Source organism: Mercenaria mercenaria, chromosome 12 (genome assembly GCF_021730395.1).
Source record: "Mercenaria mercenaria strain notata chromosome 12, MADL_Memer_1, whole genome shotgun sequence".
In the NCBI taxonomy this organism is placed as follows: domain Eukaryota; kingdom Metazoa; phylum Mollusca; class Bivalvia; order Venerida; family Veneridae; genus Mercenaria; species Mercenaria mercenaria.
This window is the reverse complement of record NC_069372.1, coordinates 22,724,794-22,746,942: the sequence shown is the minus strand read 5'-3', so window position 1 is coordinate 22,746,942 and position 22,149 is coordinate 22,724,794. Positions and strand designations below refer to the sequence as shown.

The 22,149-nt window shown below is 34.0% G+C and overlaps 1 protein-coding gene across 1 annotated transcript in view; it reads left to right on the top strand.

Moving 5' to 3' along the window:
* The first annotated feature begins 1,095 nt into the window (after window positions 1-1,095).
* The window catches only part of LOC128547513 (uncharacterized), a 49,780-nt gene continuing 28,726 nt past the window's right edge, over window positions 1,096-22,149 (top strand). Inside the window, exon 1 of the mRNA XM_053520477.1 lies at window positions 1,096-1,599. Within this exon, the coding sequence (XP_053376452.1) occupies window positions 1,096-1,599 (504 nt within the window). The remainder of the gene's footprint in view (window positions 1,600-22,149) is intronic.

The following is a 22,149-nucleotide window of genomic DNA, read 5'->3' as shown; positions in this document are numbered from 1 at the left end:
GAGATTCTGATATTGGTATGTAAAATACAAGAAATGAAAGGTCAGTATGAGATGCTGGTATTGGTATGCAAAATACAAAAAATGAAAGGTCAGCATGAGGTGCTGGTATTGGTATGTAAAATACAAAAAATGAAAGGTCAGTATGAGATTCTGTTATTGGTATGCAAAATACAAAAAATAAAAGGTCAGCATGAGGTGCTGGTATTGGTATGCAAGATACAAAAAATGAAAGGTCAGTATGAGGTGCTAGTATTGGTAAGTAAAATACAAAAAAATGAAAGGTCAGTATGAGATGCTAGTATTGGTATGCAAAATACATAAAATGAAAGGTCAGTATGAGGTGCTGGTATTGGTATGCAAGATAACAAAAATGAAAGGTCAGTATGAGGTGCTAGTATTGGTATGCAAAATACAAAAAAAATGAAGGTCAGTATGAGATTCTGATATTGGTATGTAAAATACAAAAAATGAAAGGTCAGTATGAGATGCTGGTATTGGTATGCAAAATACAAAAAATGAAAGGTCAGTATGAGGTGCTGGTATTGGTATGTAAAATACAAAAAATGAAAGGTCAGTATGAGATGCTGTTATTGGTATGCAAAATACAAAAAATGAAAGGTCAGCATGAGGTGCTGGTATTGGTATGCAAGATACAAAAAATGAAAGGTCAGTATGAGGTGCTAGTATTGGTAAGTAAAGTACAAAAAAAATGAAGGTCAGTATGAGATTCTGTTACTGGTATGCAAAATACAAAAAATGAAAGGTCAGTATGAGGTGCTGGTATTGGTATGCAAGATACAAAAAATGAAAGGTCAGTATGAGGTGCTAGTATTGGTATGCAAAATACAAAAAAAAATGAAGGTCAGTATGAGATTCTGGTATTGGTATGGAAAATACAAAAAATGAAAGGTCAGTATGAGATTCTGTTATTGGTATGCAAAATACAAAAAATGAAAGGTCAGTATGAGGTGCTGGTATTGGTATGCAAGATACAAAAAATGAAAGGTCAGTATGAGGTGCTAGTATTGGTATGCAAAATACAAAAAAAATGAAGGTCAGTATGAGATTCTGGTATTGGTATGTAAAATAGAAGAAATGAAAGGTCAGTATGAGATGCTGGTATTGGTATGTAAAATAGAAGAAATGAAAGGTCAGTATGAGATGCTGGTATTGGTATGCAAGATACAAGAAATGAAAGGTCAGTATGAGATGCTGGTATTGGTATGCAAGATACAAAAAATGAAAGGTCAGCATGAGATGCTGGTATTGGTATGCAAGATACAAAAAATGAAAGGTCAGTATGAGATGCTGGTATTGGTATGCAAGATACAAAAAATGAAAGGTCAGTATGAGGTGCTGGTATTGGTATGCAAGATACAAAAAATGAAAGGTCAGTATGAGGTGCTGTTATTGGTATGCAAGATACAAAAAATGAAAGGTCAGTATGAGGTGCTGGTATTGTTATGCAAGATACAAAAAATGAAAGGTCAGTATGAGGTGCTGGTATTGTTATGCAAGATACAAAAAATGAAAGGTCAGTATGAGGTGCTGGTATTGTTATGCAAGATACAAAAAATGAAAGGTCAGTATGAGGTGCTGGTATTGTTATGCAAGATACAAATAAATGAAAGGTCAGTATGAGATGCTGGTATTGTTATGCAAGATACAAAAAAATGAAAGGTCAGTATGAGATGCTGGTATTGTTATGCAAGATACAAAAAATGAAAGGTCAGTATGAGATGCTGGTATTCGTACGAGGTGCTGTTATTGGTATGCAAAATACAAAAAATGAAAGGTCAGTATGAGGTGCTGGCATTGTTATGCAAAATACAAAAAATGAAAGGTCAGTATGAGATGCTGGTATTGTTATGCAAGATACAAAAAATGAAAGGTCAGTATGAGGTGCTGGTATTGTTATGCAAGATACAAATAAATGAAAGGTCAGTATGAGATGCCAGTATTGATATGCAAAATACAAATAAATGAAAGGCCAGTATATGGTATTGATATGCAAAATACAAAGAAATGAAATGTCAGTATGAGATAGTGGTACATTTGTATTGGTATGCAAAATACAAAAAAAATGAAAGGTCAGTATGAGATTCTGGTATTGGTATGCAAGATACAAAAATAACAGGAATGTAAGGAATGCAGTTTTTGTTATGCAAGATGCATTATTAAACAATAACAGATACTGTTTTGTTAATATTTCTGTTGTTGTTTTCAAATTTACTACAAAGGTCAACAGTGAATGTTTATAATAAGTCTGTTATTTATAGATGCTAACGTATTTAGAAATAAACATTTCTACTACTTATGGGTTGAATGTTTGTAGGAAAGTTTATTTATGGAAAATTCCTCAGCTGGGGAGATATTCTGGCATTTCATACAGTAGATACAGTCACATGACTACTCGAGGATTTAAACCCTTGACCCTCATCTGTGTCTTTATCTCTATATTATTGCCTCCTATGCTGGAAAAAATAGAATAAAAAAGTATAGTCGTAAATTGTTGATTTTCAATATTTCAGTTATTTTCATAAAATCTCGTATTAATAGAGGCACTATATATTTAACATTCACACGTTACCTTTCTTCTATTCGGTCAAATAAAACAAGTGTTCGGGATTTTTTGTATATTGGTAAAAATAAAGCGGAAAGTGTCGTGTCAGATTGACTGATACGCACGCTTCAGATGCCAAGCTATATCACAAGATGCATAGTTATTAAATAATTTTTCAGCTGTATTTGTCAAAAATGTTATCATAACGCACAATATACCTCTGTTTTGTACCTAATTTATACAATTACTTTGTCACCTATTCATTGTCAGCTATTAAATTTACCCCATGTCATATGCTCTTTATATCATTCAAAATATTCAATTAGTATGCGCAAATACGTGTTTTTTTCCCGAGGAGATTTTTTAATCTTAAGGTGGTATATAACATGTGACATTTGTGGTGAAAACAGTAAAAGATAGGAATATATGTCAGATTATCAACCGTTTACAAAAAATTATTTATGCTAATGGTTATGTTTTGTGTTAGAAACCCCTCATCAGTGCATCGTACCATTCTGCTATTATTTCATTATTTCCGCTGTAACTGTTTTGCCTAATTTATATAAGTTAGATCAGTGAACTCAAATGACAATGAAAGATTTTACAAAGATTTATCATTGTTGTCTGGTTTTGGTTGGACATCTAGCGGCATTTCAGTTACAAAAAGCTGCGAGTTCGCTGTACCATATCTTGTACGGGTTTAAACGTCTCATTTCGGTTTAAAACTTTCCCGCTGTAAGATAAACCATAATGCACAACAAGCCCGCCTCTGTTACAGTAGGATAAAACCATCATGAACGTTGAACAAGCCTGCATCTTGTATTCAAGTACTTTTATATCTGGACCCCTCCGATAGAAGTCCAAAGGTCTCTCCTGGCTATGTATTTGATGAGCTTGTTTTGAAAGTCTGTGCTGTAGGTTGATTCTTTTTGAAGGTTGAACACGACTAAATCTGTCTGTTCTTTACTTCATATAAAATCCGCTTATTTAGTAATGATATTTCAACATTTTCTAGAAGATCAGATTTTCAGAAACATATATTCTCATAAAGAACTACATTCTTACATAGCAAAAAGAAAATGTGGTTTTGGCTTATAATAGAAGCAAGTTACACTCTTAAATACAACCATCAAAATTTTATCCGTTTTTGAATCTTTTGATATCTTTTTTGAATTTTTTTGCATAAAATTCATATGCCAACATTTTTATAGCATAGCATGCAGATTGTTACAAATGCATACTGAAACACAACGGATTTATAGAAATCTTGATGCTATTGAGAAAGAGCTTGAGGGAAGAAAGAAAGAGTAGGAATATTTATATTAATGGACTAAATGCGACTGGACATGCTTACATTTGATTTGGTAGTGATTTGCCTGAACCTTGGCAATTGTTTTTTTTTCAAAATGAAATGCAAGGAACAACTTACAAGATGTGCAGAACAATTTATGAAATGTACATTACTGCTCACAAAATGAGCAAAACAACTTACATAAATGTACAGAATAATTTATCAAATATACAGAACAACTATGAACTTGGAAAAATGCACAGATGAACTTAAAGACACATCTGACAGTTTCCTATAATGTGTATAGCCAAAACTTTTCCTACTGACAGAATTTCTTTAAACTTTGTGTACTGACTGAGAATCAAGTTTAAAACAGATATATTTATTAAAAATCATAGGTACCGGTGCTTGATCTTGAATTATCTCCCTTGAAATTGGATTTTTCAGTATTTTCCGCCTTTCAAGGGCAAACAATTCATGACCAAAGCTGGGTACCTATGATTTGCTTTATTTTTAGCCCACCATCATCAGATGGTGGGCTATTAAAATCACTCTGCGTCCGTGGTCCGTCCGTCCGTCATTCCGTCCGTCCGTCCGTCCGTCCGTCCGTTAACAATTTCTCGTTATCGCATCTCCTCAGAAACTACTGGGGGGATTTTGACCAAACTTTGTCAGAATGATGTATTGGTACCCTAGTTGTGTCCCCCTGAAAATCAGACTGGTTCAACAATTTATGAGTGAGTTATGGCCCTTTGTTTATTTCTATATTTTACATAGATTTATATAGGGAAAAACTTTGAAAACCTTCTTGTCCAAAACCACAGAGCCTAGGGCTTTGATATTTGGTTTGAAGCATCATCTAGTGGTCCTCTACCAAGATGATTCAAATTATTTCTCTGGGGTCAAATATGGCCCCGCCCTGGGGGTCACATGGTTTATATAGACTTATATAGGGAAAAACTTTGAATAACCTCTTGTCCAAAACCACAGGGCCTAGGGCTTTGATATTTTGTATGTGACATCATCTAGTGGTCTTCAACTAAGATTGTTCAAATTATACCCCTAGGGTCAAATATGACCCGCCCTGGGGTCATATGGTTTACATAGACTTATATAGGGAAAAACTTTGAAAATCTTCTTGTCCAAACCACAAAGCCTAAGGCTTTGATACTGGTAATGTAGCATCATCTAGTGGTTCTCTACCAAGTTTGTTCAAATTATCCCCCTAGGGTCAAAAATGGCCCCGCCCCAGGGGTCACATAGTTCATTATAGACTTATATAGGGAAAAGCTTTTAAAATGTTCTTGTCAATAACTACAACATTCAAATTTGGACCACATATGTATTTTTGAGTGGCAAGATGAACCTTGACATGAGTTGACCTCGATTTTGACCTAGTGACCTACTTTCACATTTCTGTAGCTACAGCCTTCAAATTTGGACCACATGTATATTTTTGAGTGGCAAGATGAACCTTGACATGAGTTGACCTTGATTTTGACCTAGTGACCTACTTTCACATTGCTGTAGCTACAGCCTTCAAATTTGGACCACCTGCATAGTTTTGTGAACTGGAAAAAACTTTGACCTTGATTTTGACCTAGTGACCTACTTCCACATTTTTGAAGGTACAGGCGTCAGATTTGGACCATATGCATAGTTCCGTGTTTCAAAATGAAATTTGATATTGATTTTGACCTAGTGACCTACTTTCACATTTCTCAAGCTACAGCCTTCAAATTTGGACCACATGTATAGTTTTGTGTACCAAAAAAAACTTTGACCTTTACATTGACCTAGTGACCTACTTTCACATTTTTGAAGATACAGGCTTCAAATTTGGACCACATGCATAGTTTTGTATTCCGAAATAAAATTTGACCTTGATTTTGACCTAGTGACCTACTTTTACATTTCTCAAGCTACAGCCTTCAAATTTGGACCACTTGCATATTTTTGTGTACTGAAATGAACTTTGACCTTTACATTGACCTAGTGACCTACTTTCACATTTTTAAGGTACAGGCTTCAAATTTGGACCACATGCATAGTTTTGTATTCCGAAATAAAATTTGATCTTGATTTTGACCTAGTGACCTACTTTCACATTTCTCAAGCTATAGCCTTCAGATTTGGACCACATGCATAGTTTTGTGTACCGAAATGAACTTTGACCTTAACATTGACCTAGTGACCTACTTTCACATTTTTGAAGGTACAGGCTTCAAATTTGGACCACATGCATAGTTTTGTATTCTGAAATAAAATTTGACATTGATTTTGACCTAGTGACCTACTTTTACATATCTCGAGCTACAGCCTTCAAATTTGGACCACTTGCATAGTTTTGTGTACTGAAATGAACTTGACCTTAACATTGACCTAGTGACCTACTTTCACATTTCTGTAGCTACAGGCTTCAAATTTAGACTTCATGCATAAGATTGTGTACCGAAACAAACTTTGACCTTTACATTGACCTAGTGACCTACTTTCACATTTCTCAAGCTACAGCTTTCGAATTCGGACCACATGCACAGTGTTGTGTACTGAAATGAAATTTGACCTTGAGCTAGTCAATAAGTCTTGAAATTTGGAACACTCAAAAATGGCACATTGGTGGGCGCCAAGATCACTCTGTGATCTCTTGTATATTTCTGTTTTTGATTTGATTCTCTGTCAGTAAAAACAGTTTAAAGAAGAAATTCTACCCGTAAAAAAATTTTGCCCCATGTCAATATAGACACAGTTGCATTAATTGTCCGTGACTATGAACATGACAAAATGATACCTCAAAGTCCTGGTCTTTCTCATGGACCAAATTTCTTTAAACATTGTATACTGAATGCAAATGATCACTAAAATAGAAATATAAATTCTTCTTCTTCTTATCGTTCGGGACTACACTGTCAGACCAGTAGCCTCAATGAAACTTGTGGTTTGCCGCAGATCCTCAATGCCTCCATACAATTTCTGGTGGATTGAGGTATCTACCGGCCAAGTCACAGCTTGCTCCTGGTCATGCCTTTTACATCTCTGAAGTATATGCTCCGCAGTCTGATCTTCTTCACTACATGGACAAGTTGGCGATGATGTCAGTCTGTATTTCTTGTACATGTGAGCATTGAGCTTGTTGTGCCCTGAGCGGAGCCTGACCATCATCACTTGTTCAGACCGATCAAAGAGATGAAAAGCATCTTCCTCCATCCTTGGTCTCGTTGGTGCCTTGATGATGGTGACTTTCTCCTTGTAACACACAGGTTCTGTTGGTTGTTCTGACTGAGCTCCTAGCTTAGCCAGTTTGTCTGCCTCTTCATTGCCTGCAAGTCCACAATGGGATGGAATCCACTGAAGTGCTACTTTGCAGGTTATACTCAGGCTGTGCATTCTCCTGGCTAGCTGTGGAGCTTTATTGTTGATCAGAGCTTCCATGACAGACAGTGCATCTGTGAGAAAGACGACTGAGGAGCTTTCTTCTGCCGAGTCTTCAACAATAGAGACGGCCTACATGAGTGCTTCAGTCTCTGCCTTGTAATTGCTGCAGTGTTTTCCTGTGGCTGCATGTAGTGTTTATCTCTTGACAGATGGGTATTGAATGAAAACTCCTGCTCCTCCATTTGACGGTGCATGTGGCTGATCCGTCTGTATAGACATGAGTCCATGATTCCGCAGGATAGTCTTCATTGATCATAGCAAGTGTGAGGCTCTTCCAAATGCCTTCATCCTCTTGCTTCCCGCAGTCAAGACAAGGAACAGCAAGTCTCACAGTCACTGAGGACAGATCATTCGCTAGTGGGTTTATAATGTCTTCACTACCTAGGGGAGTCGTTGGTATGCTCAGCTCAGTTTTGAACGCTCGGTTGAGTTTCTTTGCCTCATGTACGAAGCTGCTACGTTTGAGCCGATTCTTTGTGTAGCCATCTAGCTTGGCTTTCATGGGATGGTCTTAAAAAAAGACCTGAACTTCTCTGCTTGAAGCAGAACCTTTGCATGTCTTCTGTCTTGTAACGGCTGTGTGCCTGTTAGCTTCTCCATGAAGGAGATTGGTGTAGACTTTGTAGCACCTGTCATGATCTGCAATGCTTGGTTCTGGACCTTGTCTAAAGCCTGTTGGTTAGTTTTGGCAGTAGTGGACCAGGCAGTTGAGCTATACTCTAAATGGGGTCTCACTGTTCCCTGATATACTGTCTTGATAAATTAATATGCACAGTTTTCTTGCCTTAATCTTGAATTATCTGCCCTTGAAAATTGGATTTTTTAGTATTTTCTGATTTTCAAGGGCAGATAATTCAAGATCAAGCACCGGTACCTGATTTTTATACATATTTCCGTTTTAAACTTGATTCTCAGTCAGTACACAAAGTTTAAAGAAATTCTGTCCGTAGGAAAATTTTTGCCTGTATACATATAAGAAACTGTCAGATGTGTCTTTAAGAAATGCACAGAAAAACTTATGAAATGCATATAATTGTAAGAACTTACAGAATACAAATAACAATATGTTAAATACACAAAATAATTTATGAGCTGTACAGAATAACTTAAAAAACTTAACAATTTGTTAAATGCTTGTAACAAATGAAATTTCGTCAAAAAGAGACAGCCAAGATATTCGCTATATTAAGCCTTTTCAATGCTCATTGTATAACCTCTCCATTCAACTGAAATCTGATGAATGTGATTCACTGTGAAAATGAAATTGCCACATACTGTAAGATCATTTAATTTCATGGGCATGAAATTTCGTGGTTTTGGTCAAAACGGCAATTTTGTGGGGATATGAATTTGTGATTTCAACTTTTGAACATAAAATGAATGGGAATTTTACTTGTTCGTTGGGGTTAAATTTCGTGGATTGACTCAACCATGAAATCCACGAAAATTAGTCCCCCACAAATATTAATGATTTCACAGTAATGTCCAGCAATTCAAGTTGCATCTAGAACAAAGTCAGATGTCTATGTGTGGGAGATAAAGGAGTAAAGGAGGCAGCTAAATTTCTTGCATGCCAGACAGGATTTTCCTGTGCTTTTGATGGTGCTAGAAAAACTCGTCTTACACCCTGGGGTAAGATTTCTCACATGCGGAAATTTATGAATGAATGTGTAAATTCATACGCTACTATGATAAAATAGTGCTCAAAAGAAAAGCATTTTGTTTTACTTCATTTCTTCTATTAAATAAAAGAGTACGGCATGCAAGAAGAAGAACCTATCACTAGTTGAAGGTTCAGATAGAAATATCTGGCTCTCAGGTAAGGTGTATGAATACAGATTGTGTATATAGTGTGGTGTGACATTAGTGACACACTAGAGGAAGCATTCAAGTTCCTGGGCTGGTGAGACAAATGACACAATGAACATTTCATCTGTGTCACAGTACAGAGTCTCAGTGAAGGAAGCATTTAGGTGTCTGTTACTAGAAAGTCTGGTGTGGGTCAGAGACCACCAATTGTTTTCCCATAGACTTACATTGTAACATTATGGCGTGTACGGCCTTCCATACATCGAAACATGTATATCTAATTACAAGTTTTTCAAGAACTATCTTAGTTCTACCAAAATATCGGACGAAAAACATATGAATAGTGATACTTTATTTAAGTAATTTTCGTGTGAATGAGATGACCCCCTGTTTACATCATTAACATGGCGGGAGAAATTCGTTTGATAAAACTTTTTTTCAATACACATAAAATGTAGCAAATTTTGTCAAAATGTATAATAAAATACTGTAAATGCAGTGAAAAAATATCAATTTTGAAAAAATGATCACTTCCTGGGTTTGTTTACATGACTGACCAATCAGAACGCACAGACGTTACCTTATTCCCAGGTATACACTTACCTTATTCCCAGTAAGTTCCCTGTACTTTTTGGAATTGGTGGTCTCTGACCTATAGATGAATGTTTCGTATCACATTTTCCAATTTTACAGTGATATTGTGAAACATGATCCAATACCAAATGTCTTACAAAGTTTCATCAAGAAATGAACAGTTTTAAGAAAGATATGGACAGTTTACTGAGGTCACCCCCTGTCGATTTATATGCCCAGACTCGGTCCCTGTCGTCGTGAGATTGCAATTTTTCGTGAAAATTTCAGTTGTCGGCTTTTGATTTGACTTGGAAGCTGAAATACGATTCATTCCGTAAAAAATAGAAATAAGGTCTAATAATTTTGATCATTCTCTAACATTACAGAGATAAAAATGACCCTTTTTGGCCAAAAAGCCCAGATAAAAATGGGCACACCTGTTAAAAAATGAGGCCATTTAAAAAAAAAAAAAAATCAAATTTCACGCTTATATTTGCACGAAAATGTCTTTCTACATCATTTACAACAGATTTGTGGCCATTTACATTACCTGTGATGACTTCCGACGAAAGTCATGTTTTAGCTCCATTATAGGTCAGAGACCACCAATTGTTTTCCCATAGACTTACATTGTAACATTATGGCGTGTACGGCCTTCCATACATCGAAACATGTATATCTAATTACAAGTTTTTCAAGAACTATCTTAGTTCTACCAAAATATCGGACGAAAAACATATGAATAGTGATACTTTATTTAAGTAATTTTCGTGTGAATGAGATGACCCCCTGTTTACATCATTGACATGGCGGGAGAAATTCGTTTGATAAAACTTTTTTTCAATACACATAAAAAGTAGCAAATTTTGTCAAAATGTATAATAAAATACTGTAAATGCAGTGAAAAAATATCAATTTTGAAAAAATAATCACTTCCTGGGTTTGTTTACATGACTGACCAATCAGAACGCACAGACTTTACCTTATTCCCAGGTATACACTTACCTTATTCCCAGTAAGTTCCCTGTACTTTTTGGAATTAGTGGTCTCTGACCTGTGACAAATTCTTCAGTGAAGGAAGCATCTGTGTCTATGTACAAAGTTTGGTATAAAAAATGGCACTGTAAAAGAAGCATCTGTCGTGAGTCCATGTACAGAGCCTTGTGTGACAAATGGCACAATGAACAGTTCATCTGTGTCACTGTACATGCAGTGTCTTAATGAAGGAATCATCTAGGTCTCTGTAGAAAGTCTAGTGTGACAAATTACTCAGTGAAGGAAGCATCCATGTCTACGTACAAAGTTTGGTATAACAAATGAAATGGTAAAAGAAGCATCTGAGTCTATATACAAAGTCTGGTGTGACAAATGACACAGTGAAGGAAGCAACTGAGTCTATATACAAAGTCTGGTGTGACAAATGACACAGTAAAGGAAGCATCTGAGTCTGTATACAAAGTCTGGTATGACAAATGACACAGTGAAGGAAGCATCTGAGTTTCTTTACAAAGTCTGGTGTGACAAATGACACGGTGAAGGAAGCATCCATGTCTACGTACAAATTCTGGTGTGACAAATGACACAGTGAAGGAAGCATCTGAGTCTGTATACAAAGTCTGGTGTGACAAATGACACAGAGTCTATATACAAAGTCTGAAGTGACAAATGACACAGTGAAGGCAGCATCTGAGTCTATGAACAAAGTCTGGTGTGACAAATGACACAGTGAAGGAAGCATCTGAGTCTATATACAAAGTCTGGTGTGACAAATGACACAGTGAAGGAAGCATCTGAGTCTATATACAAAGTCTGGTGTGACAAATGACACAGTGAAGGAAACATCTGAGTCTATAAACAAAGTCTGGTGTGACAAATGACACAGTAAAAGAAGCATCTGAGTCTGTATACAAAGTCTGGTGTGACAAATGACACAGTAAAAGAAGCACCTGAGTCTATATACAAAGTCTGGTGTGACAAATGACACAGTGAAGGAAGCACCTGAGTCTATATACAAAGCCTAGTGTGACAAATGACACAGTGAAGGAAGCATCTGAGTCTAAATACAAAGTCTGAAGTGACAAATGACACAGTGAAGGAAACATCTGAGTCTATAAACAAAGTCTGGTGTGACAAATGACACAGTGAAGGAAGCATCTGAGTTTCTTTACAAAGTCTGGTATGGCAAATGACACAGTGAATGAACCATCTGTGTCTCAACACAAGGTCTGGTGTAACAAATGACACAGTAAAAGAAGCATCTGAGTTTCTTTACAAAGTCTGGTATGGCAAATGAAAAAACTTTTCTAATTACAAAAAAGGAAGGACTGTTTTGTTTTGTATCGCCTGTTTTATCTTTATGTGTGGAGCATTATTAAGGCATTGTTGTTTTGAGTTATTGAGGTTACATAGGGTAATATCATAGAATGCACTTTGGAAATCATTGTTATGTTATTGGAACTTTGCAGTTTTGACCAAGAAAAAGCCCATAAAATTCACAATATTTCTTTCACGTTTATGCAGTGACCTTTACAACATGTTTGTTTTGTTTACTGCATCAGAATTTGATCTGTAAGGGTTTGTTAGACCCAGAAAACTGTGCTGTGGAGTATCTGAAATAGAAATCGTAAAAATACACTGTGTGCTCTTTTCTTAAAATTGCATGTGTTCACCACCCAGACCATGTCTTCTATTTGTCAAAACAAACAATTAACAAATTCTGATACCGTCCTGGCATATGCATTCTATTTTCCATTTACAAAAAAAAGACGTTGTGATTTTTATAGCCGTGCGGGTTTTTGCCTGTCTGACTTAAGAAACAGTACATCTTCATTGCATATGCAGACGTGAGTTACAAAATTAAAACATACCACCAAATGTTTAAAGTCGTTAAATTGCCACATTCACTTAATTGATAAAATTATGTCACTTGTCGCAATTAAAACGTCAAACACACTTCTTATACTGTCAGCGGAGGATAGCTTTAATTAATTTTCATTGTCTGTTAACGAACATTTATACTTTAATGAACAAATGGCTGTTTACCAAATGGCTGATAGAAAGTGACAATTTTGGGTCATAGTCGTTCGTGAAATATTATCCGACCCATAGATTTTGAGCACTGCTTGTCAATGGAGGGATTTCCATATTTAGAAATGCAGGAATTTTATAGGTAGGGTAAGACAGTTTGATTTATTAATTCATTTTTTATACCTTTCTGAAAGGCGTTTGGCAAAGTGTCAAACATTTATAAGTAAGTGAAACTGAACGAATGCTGAACAAGCGTTTTAAAAAATACGGCAATAAACATCGAACTTTTTGTGACAAGGAAAAGTTTAGCGAAAGTTGAATGGTTGTTTTTTTTTTTTTTTGCTTTTTTATTTACAAGACAAAAGATAAATCTTCCCTTGTTTTATTTAAAGACAAAAATAAAAACATTGAAATAATGAAAAGTTTTGTATAGTAATTAATTTAAAAAGTAAAAATTCAATTCCAATAAATAAGGAAATTATAAATGCATTATAAGTGTCTATCATAGGGACTAACTTGCAATGTGAAACAGTAAAATTTTAAAAACACAGACTAATTGCCTTGTAATTTTAGTTTAATATTCTAATAACAAAAATATTCTATAAAGATAGTCAATCGCATTTAAGCACAACTGTTTGGGCTTTTCATGTATTTTGTTACATATTTATTAAACAAACAAAAAGATAAGTTCCATAGTGTTAGATCCTTAAGTATTAGAAATACATGTTTTAATGACTTTTATATATATTTTTTTTAATTCACTCGCTTTAATACGAAAAGTATCTAAAAACCCGAGTATTTCTTTTTACTTCAATGTAATTTCTAGTTTAACATGTGCATTTGATAGATATTGTGTAATCCAACAATCTTAACCAAAAGGTGAGTTTTAAAACTGAGTAGCTTCTGAAATCATCTTTTTTTTTTAAAAATCTATCTTGGTTGCACAACACAACCAATATAGGTAAAGGGAGGTAATATGAATAAGTTTTCAAATTAACCTTTCTAAAAAGTTTATGTTAAATACAAGTTAGTGCAAATCTTGCTATACAATAGGTCTTATATTTATAACATTCCTTGGGCAAAGTTATACCTACTGGTATGCTAAAATATCTCAAACTTGGTTGAGCAGACCAGGACAGGAAACTCAAATTTTGTAAACACCAGTGAAAATCTAACTTGTATCAAGCAAAAAAGTGTAAATGACCTGAACGTTAAAGTTACGAGCATTGTCCATAACTTGGCCAAAATCTGAATAACCCCCTTTAAGTAAAGATTTTCATGGATCCTTCAAACTGCTCATAATGTTGCTACCCTCTTGTAATTATAATTTTGTAGACAATAATATAAGGAAACTTACGTTTTTATTCACAATCTGAATATATTACATAATTGCATGAACTCAAAAATATTATAATATGTCTTTTAAATACCCTTAATCTAAAATCACTATCATTTATTTTTTTTTATTGTTTTCTTCTACTTTATTTGGGAATTTTGTATTTATATTCATTTTGTTTTATTTTACAATCTTTTAGTGCCACATGTAATAATGCATAATTACATGTTTTTTTCCACCAAAAATATGTACAAAGTAAACATGGAATACATTCGAGTGTGTTTCCTTATGCAACGTCACTTCCTTTATTTATTTTATTTCATACTTTTGGGTGAATTACTGGAATATATCAATGAAAATAAAATTGATATTTTCACTGTTTCGAAGCAGTAAAAAAGACCATTTCTATTTTTCACTGGTAGAAAGCTACCCCTCTGTGCATGTATATGAATTACAAATAGTTGAAAGTTCTTTGCAAAATGTGCTTCAACAAAGATATTGATGAAGAAATCTAGAAACTTCATAGAACAGTTTGATAAATTTTCAAAATAGATATTGGTATCTCATGAAAAACTGTGACGCCAATGCGGCCATGATGCAGTGCATGTGACGTTGCATGGGTAAAATGGGTAAATGGGTGTTACTTGGTTAAATCCATTGAAAATCATAAAATAAAAAGAAAATGTGTTTGTTTTATATGTAAGATCAAAATATATTTCACACGTGAACACCATAATTTAATATTTACATTTGCCCTATTCTTTTCCATCGAAAAATAAGACGTGCATTTTGTATGAACAGCAAAAGGAAAGGCGCCAAAGTTATGACAAGGCTGCTTAGTGATAACAGGTCCCTGTTTAGACGGCGTCCGCGTATAGTCAGGGAGAATATTCCTTAGATGATGTCGCAGTTGTTCTGTCTGTTGAACAGGATGGCGGGGAAGCTGATTTTAATGCTAAATGCAACAAAATGTGTGCAGTTTATGATATAACCTTGTTTACTAAAGGAAAACAAATATATAAATATAAGAAATGAATTAATTTTTTTTCAGAGGTCTTGCGAAATGAATGCCAGAATAGGATCAGCAAATTAAACATGAATCACCATGATTTGCTGATCCTCTTCTGTCATTAATTTCGCATGAACTCCTAAAAAGAATATTTCATTTCTTAACATCATACAATTCAGTTCTGCCGCACATAAAAACATTGCATATGGCATTCACTTGGAAAAATACATTTTTATCTTAAAGGCATTGACCTCCAGATTTTGACTAAAAATGATCCTTCTTTAAAATTGAAGTTTGGTCATATTAGGAACATTAGAATATGAGTTTTTTGTTTCTAAACTATCTTAAAAATGCCAGATCAAGAAAAAAAAAGATGTGTTTCCATAACATTATAGTCTGTCAGTAATTAAGTTTCAAAGCATTCTTAAGAAATAATTTTAGCATTAATTTTCTGATACCTATTTTTCTATTTTTTACTTATTTTTTTATTGTATGACCTGGAAGCCTGGGTGCCTTTAAATTCAAACAAACAAATCTGAAAAAAAAAGGCTTTCAGCCAGAAAGGTAATATTACAATTTTTTACCATGTTTGAGTTGAATTCTTTTAGCCTTGTAAGCACACTGTGAAATTGTTTAATTGTGTGGAACATTTCATGCTTCCGTCTAAAAAGGCAGTTTTGGATAGACATGAATTTGTGGATTTGAATTCGTAATGATTACATAAAAATGGAAATTTATATATATATGCCAATTTAACTTTGCGGAATGATGTATCTCCATACCTAATATTGATTTTACAGTATTCAAATTAAATTTGCAAAATCCCCTGCATTTTTTTTTTCAAGTTACGGGAGATACAACGGCACCCCAACATACCAACAACTTATTTTTTGAAAGAATTTATAAAAATGATGAAAATTATATGATTTAAATCATGAACGATAAATTATGAAAATATGTTTATAAAAAAATTTAAATTAATATAAAACTAATAAATAAAATATGATAATTATGAAATAAGTATTTTGACTGTTCCAGTTTGTTTTAAATGATCAAAATCAGCAATTATTTCAAGTTTAGCTAGCACCACGGCGATTTTTTTGCATTGCGCAACATACTTTACATTTCTTTATGCACAGATGATACACTTTATATTCTTTTTCTCAAGATGTTTGAATAAAAACTCTATAATTATATTTAAAAATGTAACATTTTAAAACATAACGTTTAGTGTGTTAAATATTCGGTATTCTAAATTCCGTGTATAAATTAAGTTTTAACGGAAAAACTGTGGTTTTGATAATGTTGCCTCATTTTGAAGGCATAAAAAGATACTGTATTAATAGAGTAATGATATAGTTACCAGTTTTCCTTTATAGACTTTGGTGAATTTATCCCTATTTGAAATTTAATAGAAATGTGTTTTAATTACATTCTTCTCATATTTTGTAATAATTCATAGGCTTGTGTCAGAAAGTTTCGTTCTTTTACAGAATATCTTCTAGAATATTCATAATTATGCCCTTCATAATTATGTTGTTCAGTGACATATTCAGAACAAGCAGATTTTCATAAAATAAAAAAATTCTAAATTTTTTTTTTGTGATTTTGTGACAATGATTAGCCTCAGTTTAAAATTTGAAAGTAGTAAAAATGACCTTTGATAAACTGACCAATGAATTTTTGTTAAATAGCTCTGTTGTAACATACGGGTACAAAAACAGTGATTCAGAATGTGGAAAGAGTAATTTTCTGAGATGCATTTCAGAAACATGAACAAAATTAAGATACGGTTTTCTTATAATAATTAGGCTGTTTATACATCTGCATGAATATATTTAAAAAAAAATCATCCAAACTGTGAACAAGTTGCATTTCACTATTAGACAGTTATGAAATTGTTATATATTGTTTATTTTAATTAATTAATTAATTAAGAAGAGTTGTTTAAGGTATATAATTAAGGGGAAACGCATTTTTGAGGTGGTGTTTCGTGGTTATTAAAAGAAAAAAATGGATGTTTCAAGTGCCAAATGTATTTGCCGAATATATCATGAATATTCTTCCACAAGTTTGGAAGTTGAAACAAAATTGTATAAAGAATTCATAAATCTGGAAAGTTATATAGATGTGATCAAATGACACTAAGTCTTGTAAGTAATTATGGTCAGCATAATCCATGCTTGTAAAGGTAAAGCATCTGAATCTTTCTTAATTCTCACCAGGCAAATAATTTTAGTTGTAACCCTCCCCACCAGACACACACATATCCCATGAAAAAAAATCCATGGAAAGAAAAGTAAATGAACAAGGGTCAGTTGTTCGAAACTTTAACCAGCAGTTAAACTAACCGCTGGTTAAATTTTGATTCAAAACACTAGTCTTGGTGGGGAACACTAGTATGATGTTTTGATTTTATTGTAAAGAATTTTCAAATTTCATAATTCTTAACTCATACATTTGTTTTTCTAAGTCTTCTAAAATGTCGAAAACTAATCTTAAAAGTTAATCAACTGTTAGCTTAATCCCCTGTTAAAGTTTTGAAGAACTGGGCCCAGATTGCTTTGAATTTTGGAACCATTTACAAGTATGTGAAAAATGTTGAAATTCAATTTTTTTTTGAAGAAGAAGAAGAATTAATAAGTTGGTAATGCTATTTTTGGTTACAAACTGACTACAGTGTATTAAAAATGTAAATATTTTGCCTGTTTTTATTTGGTTTTAAAATGTAATTTAATTGAGCTCTTTCAAATTCAATTTTGATAAGTTAGTTAATGAAGAAAAAATAAAATGTTGTCAAATCACCTGTATTTTGTTTAAATAAAATATTCTGCAATATTTTGTTTAAATTTAAATTTAACATCCATATAGAACGTTTCCTTTGAATATTTTTTTACAATTTCTATGTCAGACCATTCTGCCGTAAAGATTTTTTCCTAGAATTATTTAATACACATTTTCACTGACTTATTTTGTTATTTCTCAGTGTCAGGTACAACTTTTAATATGTTTAAAATGTGTACCGTAAGTAAAAAGTGTGTAAGTTTCATCAAAATCAGATGATGGCAAAAATGTTTGCTCATACAATTTTTTTAGCACCAACAGCACTTTGGAGCATCTTAGTCAGATTGGTATTTTATTTTAAATAGTGTTACCAATTTGAATAACCCTTACGAAAATGAAATATGGAAACAAGCTGGCATTAAGCTGCAAGGTAACTGTCAATGATCTGGCAACAGTCTGTCAAAAAAAAAAGGTAACTGGAAATAATCTGACTCCTATATGGGAACAAACTTCCAAGAAAAAAAGTTTTGCTGAAAATAATATGGACACTATTTCCATATTATTTCCAGTTTCTGGGAATAATCTGCAAACTATATGACAATAAACTGGCTCATAACAATCAGCATGTAAACACACTGACAATATTGTCAGCTTGTTTCCAGTGTCTGGAAGAAATCTGGCAGGAAAATGGCAAGAAACTGGAAATAAAAAACATAATTTCTATAATCGAATTGAATGAGTACTGAGATACCAGCTTGCATACAAAAACTTAAGCAAAAAATGCTATGTGGAAAAAGGGGCTTAATTTTGGAAAAAAAGTATAGTTATGGGACCTGCTTAGTACATGTCAGGTCATGACATTGAACAAGTGTGTAATTAGTTTCAATCTATAATTTTGTAAAAAAAAAACAACATAGGGGCATGTCCAATAACTTCTATTCTTTGAATAATCGAGATAAAAATTACATAAGTGACAATATTGTATGGATTGGCTGTCTGTCTGACAGTACATTGGATATAAATTTACTCAGAGCAGATTCTGACAATGCACTGGCTACACAATGGCAATACACTGGCAATATACCCATCTTAGCAATTTTCACAGCAGAACAAATATTACAAGACACCTTATCAAAATGGCCAAGTGTTGCATTTTTCCCTCCAAAACTATTTTCAGTTTTCAATAGTTTTCCAGCACTGATGGGCACATTGTAAAGGTACTTTTTCATCATTTTACAGTTACTTGTTTTCATTGTAACACAGATTCTGTCCGCAACAAGTATTTTTGCTAAACAGATACAGAAATTTTAAAAGTCATGTATTTTCGCTACCCTGTAAAATTAAACTTGCAGATTTACCATTTCCTTTGGTTTCAATGTTATATTATTGATAACTGAAATATTGCAAATCTGAATTTGTATTAAAATTGATCACAAGTAAAATGAAGGTTTTAAGTCACATTAAAATTCATATTTTAAACATTAATAAGGATAAATAGAAAAAAATATATACTGACACTAAACTGGAAACAAACTTCCCATACACTGACAATGCTATGACAATACAATGGTAATAAAGACAATTTTCCTAGGGGGAAATAAAAAAAAATAGTAACACTGAGTAGTAAGCGATATATTGGGATACTAGTCCATCTTTAGCTCAGTAGGTAGAGCGTCGATCTACGGAACATGGGGTCGCGAGTTCGATCTTAGGACAGGGCTTATGTTCTCCGTGACTATTTGATAAATGACATTGTGTCTGAAATCATTAGTCATCCACCTCTGATTCATGTGGGGAAGTTGGCAGTTACTTACAGAGAACAGGTTGATACTGGTACAGAATTCAGGAACACTGGTTAGGTTAACTGCCCCCCTGTTACATGACTGAAATACTGTTGAAAACAGCATTAAACCCAAAACAAACAACAAAACTAGTCCATCTGCCACACTAATGTATACCAACTGTTACATGACTGAAATACTGTTGAAAAACGGCGTTAAAACCCGAAACAAAAAACACTCATGTATAAGTGCTCGTAACTTTGTACTGCATAAAGGAATTTAGTTAAAACTTTAAATAATGATTCCAGTTTGCTAAAGTGTTTCTCTTGTCCATGTAAGAGAGCCTGGCATGTTGTGACTGACTATACACTGACAATACAATGACAACGCACTGGCAATATGCCAGTGTGTTGTCAGAAAAATATTTCCAGTTGACTGGCTGTGCACTGACAATACAAGGACAACAGACTGGAAAGTCCAAAAAGCCGCTTGTTGTCAGTTGTGTATCCAGTGTGTTGTCAGATTGACATTGCATACCAGTTTGTTGCCAGATTGTTGTCAGTGTTTATTTCCAGATACCTCTATATAATTTAGCTCCTTCAAATAGTTTTATATGAAAAATCAATGAAATTTTGTTAAAACGTCATTACAAACATCACTGACAACAAACTGTATATAAACTGACAGCAGACTGGAAGTTAAATTTACAGCTGGTTTTCAGGTCTGGAAATCAGCTGACAAGCACATGGACACATGATGGTTATTAAGTGCAACACACTGGATCAGTTTATTGTCAGCTCTGGAAATAGGCTGGCAAGTAACTGGATTTTAGAGTATTATTGACTGGAAACACACTGGACATAAACTGACCACACACTGACAATAGTGAAGGTTTTTCATAAGGGAAAAGTTGGAAATTTGATAAAATACAAGAATTATTGATTTTTTCCAACTTTTCAAGTAAGATATATAAAATTATAAAGGAAGATATTCGCTGGTCTTGTATGTTTATTGTGGTAATTAGTATATTTTAGTTAAAAAGGAAACCTAAGATATATATGAGCCATGCCATGAGAAAACCAACATAGTGGCTTTGCGACCAGCATGGATCCAGACCAGCCTGTGCATCCACGCAGTCTGGTCAGGATCCATGCTGTTCACTTTCAAAGCCTATTGCAATTAGAGAAACCATTAGCGAACAGCATGGAGCCTGACCAGACTGCGTGGATGTGCAGGCTGGTCTGGATCCATGCTGGTCGCAAATCCACTATGTTGGTTTTCTCATGGCGTGGCTCATTTAATTAATTTGATATTTTTCTTTCACAACTTACAAGAATTTCTCAAAATCAGAATTTAGAAAAGAAATCAAGTGAAAAAAGGTGATCTTTTACAAGCTGTCCAAAATTTTGTATTATGTAAATTATCAAGTAAGATCCAAACATGTGAATTGTGAAGTAAGGCCAATTTATGTGAAATGTGCAGTAAGACACATTTATGTGTTGCAGTAAGACCCATTTATTTGTTGCTGTAAAACCCATTTATGTATTGCAGTTAGACTCGTTTATGTGAAATGTTGCAGTAAGACCTATTTATGTGTTGCAGTAAGACTCATTTATGTGTTACAGTAAGACCCATTTATTTGTTGCAGTAAGACCCATTTATATATTGCAGTAAGACTCATTTATGTAAATTGTTGCAGCAAGACCTATTTATGTGTTGCAGTAAGACTCATTTATGTGTTGCAGTAAGACCCATTTATTTGTTGCAGTAAGACCCATTTATGTATTGCAGTAAGACTCATTTATGTGAATTGTTGCAGTAAGACAAATATTTATTGCAGTAAGACCCATTTATGTGTTGCAGTAAAATTCATTTATGTGAATTGTTGCAGTAAGACCCATTTATGGGAATTGTTGCAGTAAGACTCATTTATTTGTTACAGTAAGACCCATTTATGTGTTGCAGTAAGACCCATTTATGTGTTGCAGTAAGACCCATTTATGTATTGCAGTAAGTCTTTTATGTGTTGCAGTAAGACTCATTTATGTGTTGCAGTAAGACCCATTTATGTGTTGCAGTAAGACCCATTTATGTGTTGCAGTAAGTTGCAGTAAGACCCATTTATTTGCTGCAGTAAGACCCATTAATGTGAATTGCGGCAGTAAAACCCATTTATGTGAATTGTTGCAGTAAGACCCATTTATGTGAATTGTTGCAGTAAGACCCATTCCCCCCCCCCCCCCCCCCCCCCCCCCCCAGTTATGTGAATTGTTGCAGTAATACACGTTTATGTGAATTGTTGCAGTCAGACCCATTCCCACCCACCCCCATCCCCAGTTATGTGCGTTGTTGCAGTAAGACACGTTTATGTGAATTGTTGCAGTAAGACCCATTTATGTGAATTGTTGCAGTAAGACCCATTTATGTGTTGCAGTAAGACCCATTTATGTGAATTGTTGCAATAAGGCCCATTTATTTTGATTGTTGCAGTAAGACCCATTTATTTGGATTGTTGCAGTAAGACCCATTTATTTGGATTGT